The sequence below is a fragment of the Leptodactylus fuscus genome, chromosome 3 (assembly GCF_031893055.1).
Source record: "Leptodactylus fuscus isolate aLepFus1 chromosome 3, aLepFus1.hap2, whole genome shotgun sequence".
Classification (NCBI taxonomy): domain Eukaryota; kingdom Metazoa; phylum Chordata; class Amphibia; order Anura; family Leptodactylidae; genus Leptodactylus; species Leptodactylus fuscus.
In genome coordinates this window covers 182,727,697-182,740,861 of record NC_134267.1, presented here as the reverse complement: position 1 = coordinate 182,740,861, position 13,165 = coordinate 182,727,697, and the positions used below count along the sequence as shown (strand labels likewise).

Sequence of the window (13,165 nt, the reverse complement as noted above, 5' to 3'; positions counted from 1 at the left end):
ATCCATAGAATAGCATATAAGTGTCAGACTGCTGGAGGACGACTGCTTGGATCCCCAGGGATCATGTAAATTCTCCATAGATGAAGCACCAGTAAGCATGCATTGCCAGTACTCCATTCGCTTCTATGAGGCAGCCAGAGATCACTGTCACAGCAACTCCATAATTTACATGGGGCATTCATGGGACATTTGGGGTCCCCATTCTCCTGATTGCTGGGGTCTGACTCCTGAGGATATGTGGTGTGTGTGTGTGTGTCACAATCTTTTTAAACAAAATTTTTTTTACATTGAAGTTTGGAAACTAAATTAAGTTAAAGAATTTAGCAATATTTATAGGTATTACAACATTTAATACCTACAAGATTGAATATGAAGAAGAAATATTATGACACTAGGTAAATAGCAGTAAATTGACATTAAGGCGGGGGCCCCACGTGCTGTAAACGCCCTAGAGGAAACTGTGGTGTTTTACAGTCACTGCAAGGTGGATAGGATTCTAGCGAAAAACAAGCACCGTGGAGTTGCTGCGACTTCCAAAGCCGTCACAGTTTTGGAAATCGCAGCATGCTAATTATACCAATGGAAATACTGTCATTTTCCGTATAGGTATAATAGGGACAGAAAGACTGCAGAGGAAAACTTGATGTTCTTCCGCCATGTTTTTTTTCCGCAGCACTTTTTGGCCATGGCTTGCTACGTGGGGCCTTAGCCTAAAGGAATTTTCTACCTAAAGTAGTACAGAGGTATACAGTAAGTAGATAATAGATAGAGTAATAGGTGGGTAGCAGATGTGCTGCAAGGGTGAGAAGAAATATACTATAAATGGGGCTCCTATGAGTGATAATGTGATACAACGGGGGTGATAAGAAGGGTGTAAGATGTGTTGTAATGTGGAAGTGATGTGCTGCAAAATTAATGATAAACAAAAATAGACTGACGGCTTCCAATATAATATTAGGAAACTGTATTAAACAGAAGTTCCCTAATTTTACCCTTTTTTTTTTAGTTAACACTCCAAAATTAAGCTTACTGGTATCTTTTTAACAGAAATGGAGCTATAAAGCTGGCCATACATATTAAACATATAAAATCATTATTGGATGAATGGTATTGCCTCTCTCCAATCCATCACACACATGCATGCCTGCCCAGCTAAGCATGCATGTGTTGTCAGTGGGGAGAGCTGATGCCTCTGGCAGTGGATTATTTTGCTAAGAACTAAAGGATCGGCCATTTTGAAACTGAAATGCTGTATCCTTATCCCTGACCTCGGCTGTTAGGGTAGAGTCAGGAGGCCCCCATTCATATCTAAGGGTCAGCCAATGATAAGGACGACACAGTGTCACGGAGCAAAGGTATACGTCTTCCTCCGGAAGGTCTTTTGAATCAACACGGACGCAAGAGGTCGGGAGACAACAGCAATTTATTGTAATCCACAAAGTTAGAAGCCGGCGGCGGTCACATCAACCGTAATAACAATAAGTCCACAGAAGTCACAATCCAATGATAGCTTTGGTTCCTTGGTCCTGTAACTAAATCCTGGCTCTCTACAGAGCTGTGCACAGGCCGGCTAACACATACTAACTCCAGCTACAACTATATACTAAACTGTTACACCTATATCTGTGGGTGGGAAGGGCTGAGTCACAGATCCTTCCCCCCTCACCTATACCAAGGAGAGCAGACTCCCTGTCTACTATGGACAATGCACCATCCAACATCTTCTTGGAGACACTGATCAGATTATCTCCACCCATTGTCCTCACTGGTCCTCACTAGTTAGAGGTATTTGCATACAATGTGCTAACACACTAGACCCGAATCAGCCAACTACACACTGATGTTTACAACAGGTTAGAGAATACATTCCACATGAAATATATATTACACATTGCCTATTGCCGGACTCTAACCATCCCGTGACAACCCCTCCCCCTCTCAAAACATGTGCATGACACAATTGGCCTACACAGGTAAATTGGGGAATGCACATCAGTCTCTATAGCTCATATGTCCTCCTGCCGGGATAACCCATCTGCGTTCTGGTGTTGGTTCCCTCGGCGGTACTGAATGGTAAAGTTGTAGGTTTGAAGGGCTGGCATCTGGCAGAAAATCCGGTCGATCCATGTTGGCGTCTCTCTGAGCTTGGCTTCGGGTCACTGCTCCCACAAAGTGGCACTGTAGATTTCCAACATCGTTGCCTAACAGAACATCGGCCGGCAGCCCGCTCATCACACCAATTGTGCATCGTTTTGGTCCATAACCATAGTCGAGTTCCACGGTAGCTTTAGGAATACGTCTTTGAGTACCCCCTGCCAACTTGATAGAAATGCCAGGGCCCTCCTCTAGGGCCTCGGGTCGCACAACTCGGGGGTCCGCTACCGTTAGGAAAGCTCCCGAGTCCCGGAATCCAACAACTGTTCGGCCATCCAGTAGGACCTCCTGCACGTGCTTCCGCTGAAGGTTTGCGGGATGTGTGGCGGAAGGCTGAATCCCATAGACCCCTGGAGGTGGAACAGATGTGTCATTCATGGAGTCATCTGGAAATGGGGCCAAACTTTCTGTCCTAGGAGTGGTTCCCAGGTAGTGAATAGGCCGGGATGCCACGGTGGCCCGTGCCCCCATGTTAACAGGGCAACTAGCTTGCAAATGTCCAGGCCGCCCGCACCCAAAACATCTGCGCTCTAGCATTCTTCCAGTAGGTCGTTGTCTAGGGACAGGGTTGTTCATAGCTGGAGGCCGATGGGCTGGGACAGGGGTAGAGGGGGAATTGTAATCCTGAGGCCGGGCACGAAAGGTGGTTGGCTGGCTGAAGGGTGTCTGGCGGACTGTGGTAGTTTTCCGCTCCTCTGCAAACAACCTCTTCCACTGCGGCTTGATGGTCAGGCCCTCATCTGCAAGAGAAGCAGCTTGCTCAACTGTGGCTGGGTTCCGTTCCAGCACCCACTCACGGATCTCAGCGGGGCACTGGGAAAAGAACTGTTCCTTAAGTATGACTTGGAGGATCTTATCGACTGTGACAGCCTCCTCTCCTTCTAGCCAGCGCTTGCATGCTTGCTTCAACTTGTGGGCGAACATGTGGAAGGAGCTTCCCCCATTGTAAGACAAAGAGCGGAACTGAACTCGGTAGGATTCTGGAGTGACTGCATAATACTTCTGCACCGCTCTTTTAATGGCCTCATAGTCCCGCTGATCACTAGGGTCCATGGCTCTGAGAGCTTCCGCAGCCCCATCTCGTAGGTGCCCCACCAGATACCGGACCCAATCCTTCTCTGGGACTTCCATCAGGCGGCACTGGTGTTCGAAGTCCTGAAAATATCCATCAACATCCCCAGCCGCTTCCTCAAAGGTCTTGAAGTGTTTATGGGAGACATATGGTGGTTCTCTCACTGTTGGGCTGGGGGTCGACGTTTGATTATAATTCCGCGCAGTTATCTCAGCCATTCGCATTTCATGCGCCATTCTTTCCTTTTCATGCGCCATTCTCTGTTCCTCCTTCTCCGATTCCTGAGCCCTCTGTAACGCTCTACTCCTTTGCTCTGCAGTTGCTTCTAGCCCCAGCACTGCCAATTCCTCCTCATACAAAACAACCCATCTGCTCTTTTGGGTCTGTACCTGCCACTCCTGTATCTCTCCAGTCTCCTGGGGGCAGCCCTCCTCATGGTCGCTTTGCAGGGTCATCTCCTCCAGTGCCTCGATCAGTTGATCTTTCGTTCTTCCCTGGTAACTCAGGTTTAGTTCCCGGGCCCTTACTTGTAGACTTGCCATAGTCCAGTTCCTGTATTCTGAGGTTGTGGCTCCATTAATCGCTGGGCTGCTGTAGTCCATCTCGCTGTCCGCTGTTGATCCCACCGCTGCCAACCAGTTGTCACGGAGCAAAGGTATACGTCTTCCTCCGGAAGGTCTTTTGAATCAACACGGACGCAAGAGGTCGGGAGACAACAGCAATTTATTGTAATCCACAAAGTTAGAAGCCGGCGGCGGTCACATCAACCGTAATAACAATAAGTCCACAGAAGTCACAATCCAATGATAGCTTTGGTTCCTTGGTCCTGTAACTAAATCCTGGCTCTCTACAGAGCTGTGCACAGGCCGGCTAACACATACTAACTCCAGCTACAACTATATACTAAACTGTTACACCTATATCTGTGGGTGGGAAGGGCTGAGTCACAGATCCTTCCCCCCTCACCTATACCAAGGAGAGCAGACTCCCTGTCTACTATGGACAATGCACCATCCAACATCTTCTTGGAGACACTGATCAGATTATCTCCACCCATTGTCCTCACTGGTCCTCACTAGTTAGAGGTATTTGCATACAATGTGCTAACACACTAGACCCGAATCAGCCAACTACACACTGATGTTTACAACAGGTTAGAGAATACATTCCACATGAAATATATATTACACATTGCCTATTGCCGGACTCTAACCATCCCGTGACACACAGTATTAATGACTATAAACAATATTAGTGTTTCCTGATGAAAAAAATGTTGCAAGTGCCCTTATGACTGTTGGGTTGGATTTTTTGGCAGCAGATGCAGGATTTATTTATTTATTTTTACACAAACATATAATGGGTTTGCTATAATCACACAATTTTATTGTAATTCCTGTGTCTTCAAATGCCGTCACGTAACCCTCAGATTCAGTGGTGTGAACAATTCCTTAGGCTAGATTCACACAGGGTGTGTTTGTAGGTGTTCTGTGGTTGTGATTTTATTAGTTTCCCATTCACATGCATTATATATTTGTAGTACACTCATATGATATGCTTATATGACTTATCCTTTAATACAACTGATGTGCTTGCTCTAATGATAGTCTATTATATGTAACACGTTATATTGGGTTTCCCCAGACACTTTCTACTGAAATAATGCTACCTACTATGAAGCAGCAGTGACTACATGTGTGAGGATTGCATTGATATAACTATATTTGCTTTTACAAAGGTCATTGCATGACTAATAACTGACCGATAAATTTGTGCATTGTTTCTTAGCATCACATATGTAACTGGGCTCAATCACTTGTCTACTTAGTATTTGCTTTTTAATAAATGAGTTTGTAAGCCTATTGTAATATAGAGATTCGAAGTAATATTTTGGTGTTTTCATTTGCAGATATTCTGAAGAATGGTGGGAATGCCGCTGATGCTGCCGTGGCCGTAGCTGCTGCCCTCAATGTCACTGAACCCTGCAGCACAGGAATCGGTGGGGATTGCTTCTGCCTGTTTTATGAAGCAGAAACTAAAAAAGTCTATGGCCTGAATGGGAGGTATGGATGGCTCAATAGTTTACTTTGAAAAAAATTTAGACATTTCTTATGTGTTCATAAAGTATTCCTGGAATTACTGGATCTGCAGATCACATGTGCAGCCATTGGGATAAGCCGTGAAAATGTGCTGTATTTTATTCCATTGTGTTTTTTAGCTGTGATTCGCCATGTGGGGCCTTAGCCTAACACCCCATGCACATGACTGAGTATGAGTATGCATCTGAAGTGGGCCAGAGTTTACAACGAAATGCACTCAGATGGCACTCGGCATGACATCCAAGTGTATTCTGTTATGCACTCACGTCTGTGGGGGCTTTGAATTCATTCTGTTCCAACAACATTATGATTATAGATCAAGTCCTTTCCAGCTCCGTGTCATCACAGTGAACTGGATCTGAAGCCCTTATAGACATTAATGCATAATGGAATGCACTCAAATGTCAGAGTGTCATCCAAGGTCATTCTGCTGCAAACTTGGCCCCCCATCAGATGCCCACAGTGGTGTTCATGGGGTCTAAAGGTTGCACATATGATCTGCAGATATGGTAATTACAGGTACAGACATTCATTGACTTTTTTTTGCTGCATTTTTCTCTTCTCCCAAGTTAGTCATTTGAAGTGACTGCTCCCTCTGTAGTCTTCCTGAATGTATCCTACTCAGGGTAAACTATAATGTATATTGCTCAGACCTCGAGAAAGGTTTGTTCACAACTGGAGAGAAAGGGGTGTTAGAGTCCATTCACACGGAGGAAAATGGTGAGGAATTTGGTGTGGAATTTCAACGCTTAAAAAAGCCTCCCATTGACTTCAAGGAACGGAAAGGAACCCATTGAAGTCAATGGGAGGCGCTTTTTTTTTCAGCACTGAAATTCCACACCAAATTCCTCACCATTTTCTTCTGTGTGAATGGACCCTTCAAGAGGTTTTCCGGGTTAAAATGATCCTAAGTATAGGTCATCATATCAGATCCATGGGGCCTGTCACCACCACCAGTCAACTGTTCTCAACTCTGATACACAGAGGGAAACAAGAAGCAGACAGCTCCATTTTCTATGTAGTAACTCATTAGTATATTGTTATTTGTTGACATAATAGTCATTTTTATGCAACAATTTTCTTTTTGTACTCTGCATCATCATACTCCCCTCATTCAGATATATACTTTGTACTTTTCAGTGGCAGGTGTCCAACAGCACTGAGTTTGGAATTATTAAAGCAGGAAGGGTTTGATGAGGATAACCCCCTGCCTCCTACACACGCTCACAATGTCACTGTGCCGGGGGCAGCTGCTGCTTGGGTTGACACGGTTTCTTTGTTTGGAAGTAAGAAGGTAATCTGAATTTGCAGTTTGACATTGAATATAGCAATATAGCCACATGACTTCTCTCCTTCAAATGTTATTAGCGTTGCCCGGAATGGTCCTTTAAATTATTCATTAAGAAATTACTAATTAACATTCTTCTGGTCTAAATTACTTATCAGAGGGAGGTGAGGTAGATCATGACATCTCGATTAAATTTTGCACATAGTCCCTATTTACACAGCAGTAGTATGGTCAGTATTTTGCAACTGTACAGTGGTCTCTCAAGTTACAATGGCCTCAGGATACAATTGCTTCAGGATACAATATTTTCAACATACAATGATCTCTTAGTTAGAATAGGCCTTCAATATCTGATGTTGTGCAACATCCGGCCCCCACAACAAACTATTTAGAATTGCTGTTGGGCTCATTACTATACAGTATATGGAGCTGAAAACAGATTGCTCTGTACATTGTACATAATGACTGTCCTGTGTTGCTGCACCTCTGCTCCCATTGAAGTGAATGGCTCAGGAACTATAAAGTATCATGTTTTCAGCTCCTTAGACTGTATAGACCTGACATCTGTCCCAAACAGCTAATTGGAGCAGGATTTGTGTGTCAACCTCCACCAACCAGATATTGATGGTTTAGCCTAACAGGACATGAAAAAATAATGGAAGCCCCTGTAAGGCTAAAATCCCACGTAGCAGGCTGCAACGAAAAAGCGAAGCAGTTAACAATGTATTGGAAACGCATTGTGGTTTTTCCTGCATCGCTTTTCACAGAAAGTCTGCAGAGTTTTCATCTGCAGACTTTCTGCTTGAATTATACCTATAGAAAAACCACTAGCATCTCCGTATGTACAATTGACATACTGCTATTTACAAAAACGTGATGGTATTGGAAATAGCAAAATTTCCGCTGCAGGTATTTTTCTGCACTGTGTGCCCATCTACTTTGCAAAGACTGTAAAACACAGCATTTTTTGGGGCCACTGGCCTAAAACCTTCCTGAAAGTAGTGCTTAAGATTTGTCAGCAAACGTACTTTATTACATTTCTTAGCATTTTGGCAAACAAAACTGTAAACAAATGATAACTAAACTTATTTTGTCCTATATCGAATATTATGAATTCTTAATAGATGAGCCTCAGAGAAATTCTGCAACCAGCTATTGACCTCGCTGAATCTGGGTTTCCGGTATCTGAAGTGAGTGCCTTTCAGTGGAACGACACAGCCCATAAACTCCAGTCGAACAATAACAAGTTTGGGGCAGACCTGCTGATCAACGGACAAGCTCCACAACATGGGCAACTTTTCAGGAATCCATCACTGGCAAACACATTTAAGGTAAAAGCGAATATTAAATGATGTTTCTAATCCACTTTCCACTTGTCTAATGCATGGGAAGTATAATATCTGTTCCTGAAAGGTGTTTAACAGCTTAGCATCGAATTATTGTCAAGTTGCTTTCAAAGTACTTCACGTAATGAAAAAGATCATTGATCTCAGCAGTGAATTGCAAAACAGTACTCATGGGCTCACCCTTGTTATATCCGTTTATCACATCTGTGTACCAGATGCAAAAAAACTGATGCAAAAAATGGATGCAAAGGATGGCCACCCGTATACATGGACATCAGTGTTTCACATCACTGTTAAAAAAAAAAAAAAAAATCAGACAAACAAATCCAATTTTTTAAGGACACAAAAACAGTGTTTATTGAATTCTCTGAATTCCCTATTGTGTGGCTAAATGGATAAAACCTTCTATGGAAAGTTATGGCAGGTGGCAGAACAGTTTCATTGTGCTCAGTGATCATTGGGAGATTACGCAGAAAGCAGTTTTTGGCTAGGATAAAGGAATCAAAAATGCCATTGTTTCATGAGTGTACATTGATGTGTGACTACCGTCAATCATTATTTCTTCTTTCAGGAATACCACACCACTGGGATTAAGAAAGGGAAAACCTTTGTTTAGAATATACACTACTAATTTTATTGTAAAATGTTTATAGTGAGCCTTAGGTTTGTAGAGTCAGAATCTTGGTGTTGGAGTCAGAACAATGTTGGATGGAATTGTAATAACTATTTTAAGTATATTATACCATTATTAACATTTAATATTTATTTACATTCATAGGAATTTAATAACTAGTTTTTTAATGAATTAGAAGAGCATTAGGCTGGGTTCACACAGGGTATTTTGGTTAGGATTTTGAGGCAGAATCCGCCTCAAAATCCTAACCAAAAAACTGACTCCCATTGAAATCAGTTCTTTTTTCCGGGAGCTCGAATGAGCAACATGCTCATTCTTCAGGCGGAAGCCGCAGCCGATTCAGCTGCGGACGTCCGCCTGAAGATACTTGCTTTCGACTAGGCCCATTCATTTGGGCCTAATCCGGGAACCAGTTGTAGCTTCCCGTTTTTTGGACCGGAATCTTAGGCGACCTCCGCATCAAATTCCGGTCCAAAATACCCCATGTGAACCCAGCCTTATAGGTTTGTGTGTCCATGGCTGTCAGCCATTTATGATGTAGTTGGAGTTAGATTGTAGATAAATAGAGGAGTTGGAGTCTATGGTTTGGCATACCAACTCCACATCCCCAGTGAACCAGAGGGCCGCTTTGTTTTCTATGTCTGGCCAAGGAAAAAAATGGCCAATTTAGAGTATTTTGGGAATATATATTACTACACTCCTCTGAGCAGTCTTATGGTCTTCTTCAGCGTCTTTCTTTCATACTTCCTACGTCATCCTTATAGTTCCCTAAAGAAATGTTGAAACCTGTAGTAATTATAATAATTCCTTGATGGTACTTGTAGATAAGCATGTACTTAGGAGTACACGTCCATTATCCACTCTCTTATTTAGCATTATATAGGGTATGTATATTGGCTTTTACCAATGTGGCTGGCTTGTCAACAGAAAGCAATTAACACAAGTGACTGTACAATGACGTCTGTAATGACTGTGGTAAGGGGATAATTTGTTATGTCATTGGTTGTGCAACTGAGCTAATCTTAGAACTACCTTGTGATCTGCTAATAAGCACTTCCTTGTGTTTTCTTTCGGGATACCCACATGTTTTATATAGAGTTGTGAAATCAGTTCCAAGAAAAACTAGAGAAACAGATAATTGCTAATGGTCATCTAATAACAACATAAAAACCAGAGCACTTATTCCCTCACATTTTCTTTACCTGTTTTCTATTATATGTACTACTGAGTGTAAGGTTCATCCATTACATCCATAAAAAGGCCATCGGTATTAGTTCAGCATCTCCATGTTCAGCAGTCATTTGTAGGGGCAGCAGTATTCATTGAATTGGCCCAATTTGACTCAACTGTTTAATGAACCTTGAATGTGTCTTTAAGTTTCAAAGGATTTTTTATTTATAATGGATATATGGATTATGATAGCAGCCCTTTTTAATGAATAAAAGGGGGGAGCATGCGTCTGCCCCTGTGGCAGGACCAGCAGTAGCATTTGCAGCAGGAATTGAACGTTCACAGCAGTGTGGAAGAGCAAGGACTACACTGCGTCTAGCCAAAGTAATCTGGGGGCTCTTGCTAATTTTATTACAATGTAGAATTATTCCACCATTAAACCTCAGCAGCCCAATTCACATATATATTTATCATTTATGTCAGTGGTCAAAAACATGACGTATGTTACTGAATCATAAGTCTCTCGGAAAATTTGATGATTCATAGAAGTACCTGATATACAAGATTTTGATGAAGATATTATCAGTTTATCTCTGTCTTACAAGCTAGACTGTGCATTCTCACGATAAGTTCATGTGGGTGTCCTTTATCTCACCCGGGACCTAGTAAGATTACAATACACGCCTGTAATTTATGACAGATAATATAAGGGCACAACAGTGTAACTAGATTCTGATAATACTCATACAGTGTGTAGAGTACAGTGACATAATTTCATAATTCGCTCTCATCGCCCTCACTACATCATCACACTGGATTTGAACTGAAAAAGGTGGGACACCCAGGGGTGTCAGGGAAACCCATCAGGAGATGCTACACTCTGGTTTGGAAGACTTGATGCCTTTATGAAACGTTATCTGCATCCTTAAGATGGTTTTTGGTAAAAATTATTTTTGGAGTGACCCAAGGAATTTTTTTCCCAGGGGTCCCCTGAGTCTGAAAAGGTTGGGAAACACTGATCTAGATCTTTACATTTAGGCCAGTGCAGCACACAAGATTGCTCACAATCAATTCCTTCAGTTGCAGCTGTAGCTGAATAGTTAAAATCAATCAAGTGCTACCAAAAATGTCATTGTAGCCCTAGGCCTTAAAGGTAAAATTGGACAACCCTTTTTTCTTTTAAACTTTTACTAGCAGAAAAAAAGAAGCCATTGTAGTCAATGGGAGGCTTCTTTTTTTTTTTCAGCGCTGAAAGTTTCCTCACCAATGGTGAGGCTTTCCTCACTATTTTCCTCCATGTGAATGCACCCTTAGCCTAAAGCTGGTTTTACACGACCGTGTGCTAACTGACTGCTGTGAATGAACAGCACAGGCAGCACAGGTGGGATTCATGGATGTCAACCATGTGTCGCCCGTGTACCACCCATGCTTCTGCAACCCCTTTCATAAAATGAATAGCAGCTACGGAAGCAGGGCCGCAAAATCGTACGGGAATAGGACCTGTTCCATATTTTGCGTCCCAGACTATAGACCCGCAAACGGGACTGTGTAATTCAAGGTCATGTGTATGGGCCCATAAAAATAAATGGGTCAGAGTGCTATCCAGGAAAAACCCAGATAGCACACTGCACATTAATACGGTTGTGTGCAAGGGGGCTAAGGCTTCAATTCTATCAATATTATTTCCAGACATATCACTGGTTGAAAACAGAGTTGCGATTAGGATATTTATTTGCAGGTGTATAGAAATATCTCAATCCCAACTATGTTTTCAACCAGTCATATCTCTGGAAATAATAAAGGTAGTCTACAGCTACCAACTCAGTGTCATCAAAGTAGGGAATCTTCTCTTTCATATGACAACAATAGCAAGTTTCTTCGTCTTATATAGCCCAATATATCACTTTTTGAAGTCACCCTGCCTTACACTCATTTTCTCTACATTTTACACAAGCCCAGACTCCATACACAGTGAGAAGCAGGGGTCAGTTCTCAATAGAAAAAAGAGTAAAGGGTAAAGGAAAGAGTAAAAAAAAAAATGCAGGATTTCACAGAAAGGATCCAAAAATTGGTATAGTATATAACAAAATGTATTAATGACACAAATACTGGTGAAAATTGAAAGTTGTCTGAAAGTTTAGTTAAACTGTAAAATCTATTGTTATATATCTATGGTATACAGACACTAGACAATTCTGTCCAAATAATCCTGGACGAGCTGCATAGCAGGAAACTCCTCGTCCTTTGGCAGCTATATAAGAGACAAGGTTCACAGGTGGAGACGTCTGTAAGTAATTTAGGTAACATGTGATTGCTGGTAGATAGCTGCTATCTGGATTTATCAAGGTGCTTATTGTTTGACAAATATTCATAGACAAATTAATTGAATTCATTGTTGCAGTTTGCAAAAGCAAATATACATAGTGTGCTAGAAACAGGGCTATAGCTTTGTTATAATGATGACATAATCTACTTTAAGAGAATCTGTTAGTTTTTATTAAATGATTGCATTCCCCATAATTTACCAATCTTCTCTTCTAACATGTACCACTTGTACCATTCCCCTGTAAATTGACAGCTGAGTGTTTCCTGCTGGGGATGTGTCTTGACTCAGACTAATACTATGTCAGGGATAGAGGAGACCCCCTTTAATTCCAAGAATGAGGGGTCCTTTCCTCCTGCTGTGCATTCAGCCTGACTGCATGTAGGTGTGACTGGTGTGGACAGTGGTCTCATTCACTTCAATGGGAGCAGCGAAGACAGCTGAAGTAAAGCACTCCACTACTGCCATTGAAGTGAATGGGAGTGCCGTCCACCTCCAGTCAGGCTAAATGTGCAGTGGGCAAAGTGCTTCCCCTTTCATCTTGTGATATAACCCCTTTAACTCCATAAAACTGAACTAAAATGGACATTATGAGCCATGTCCTTTCATCCAACATCAGTGTCTGACCTCGCAAACTGCTCTGTAGGGTGAATCCCTGAAATCCCACTGACACAATCCAAAATCTTGTAGAAAGAGGAGAGTGGAAGCTGTTTTAGCTGTGAGGAGGGGGGACTAATTCCATATTAATGACCATGATTCTAGAAAGGTTTGTCATAAAAGCTCCAGTTGCTACAATGTATAGGTGTCCCTGTACTTTGTCTATGTAGTGTATACCCTGCTGACAACAAGACAACTAGTTCTCTTACTGTATTTATAGTCGCTGTCTCAACATGGCAAAAAAGGTTTCTACGAAGGACGAATTGCTCAAGCCATCATCCATGTTGTACAGAGCAATGGTGGACTTTTGGACCAAAATGACTTGTCTACTCACGTGTCAGAGGAAGTACAGCCAATTTGCACAACTTACAAGGTAAATATTTGCATATTAATTTCCATATTATACCATTTGTGGAGATAAA

General features: G+C 42.1%; 1 protein-coding gene across 1 annotated transcript in view; it reads left to right on the top strand.

Annotated features, from left to right (window-relative positions):
* Positions 1-13,165, top strand: part of LOC142196760 (glutathione hydrolase-like YwrD proenzyme) — a 65,697-nt gene that overhangs the window by 16,380 nt on the left and 36,152 nt on the right. The window contains exons 3-6 of the mRNA XM_075266733.1: positions 5,136-5,289; positions 6,466-6,619; positions 7,738-7,944; positions 12,964-13,116. Coding sequence (XP_075122834.1) covers positions 5,136-5,289; positions 6,466-6,619; positions 7,738-7,944; positions 12,964-13,116 — 668 coding nt within the window. The remainder of the gene's footprint in view (positions 1-5,135; positions 5,290-6,465; positions 6,620-7,737; positions 7,945-12,963; positions 13,117-13,165) is intronic.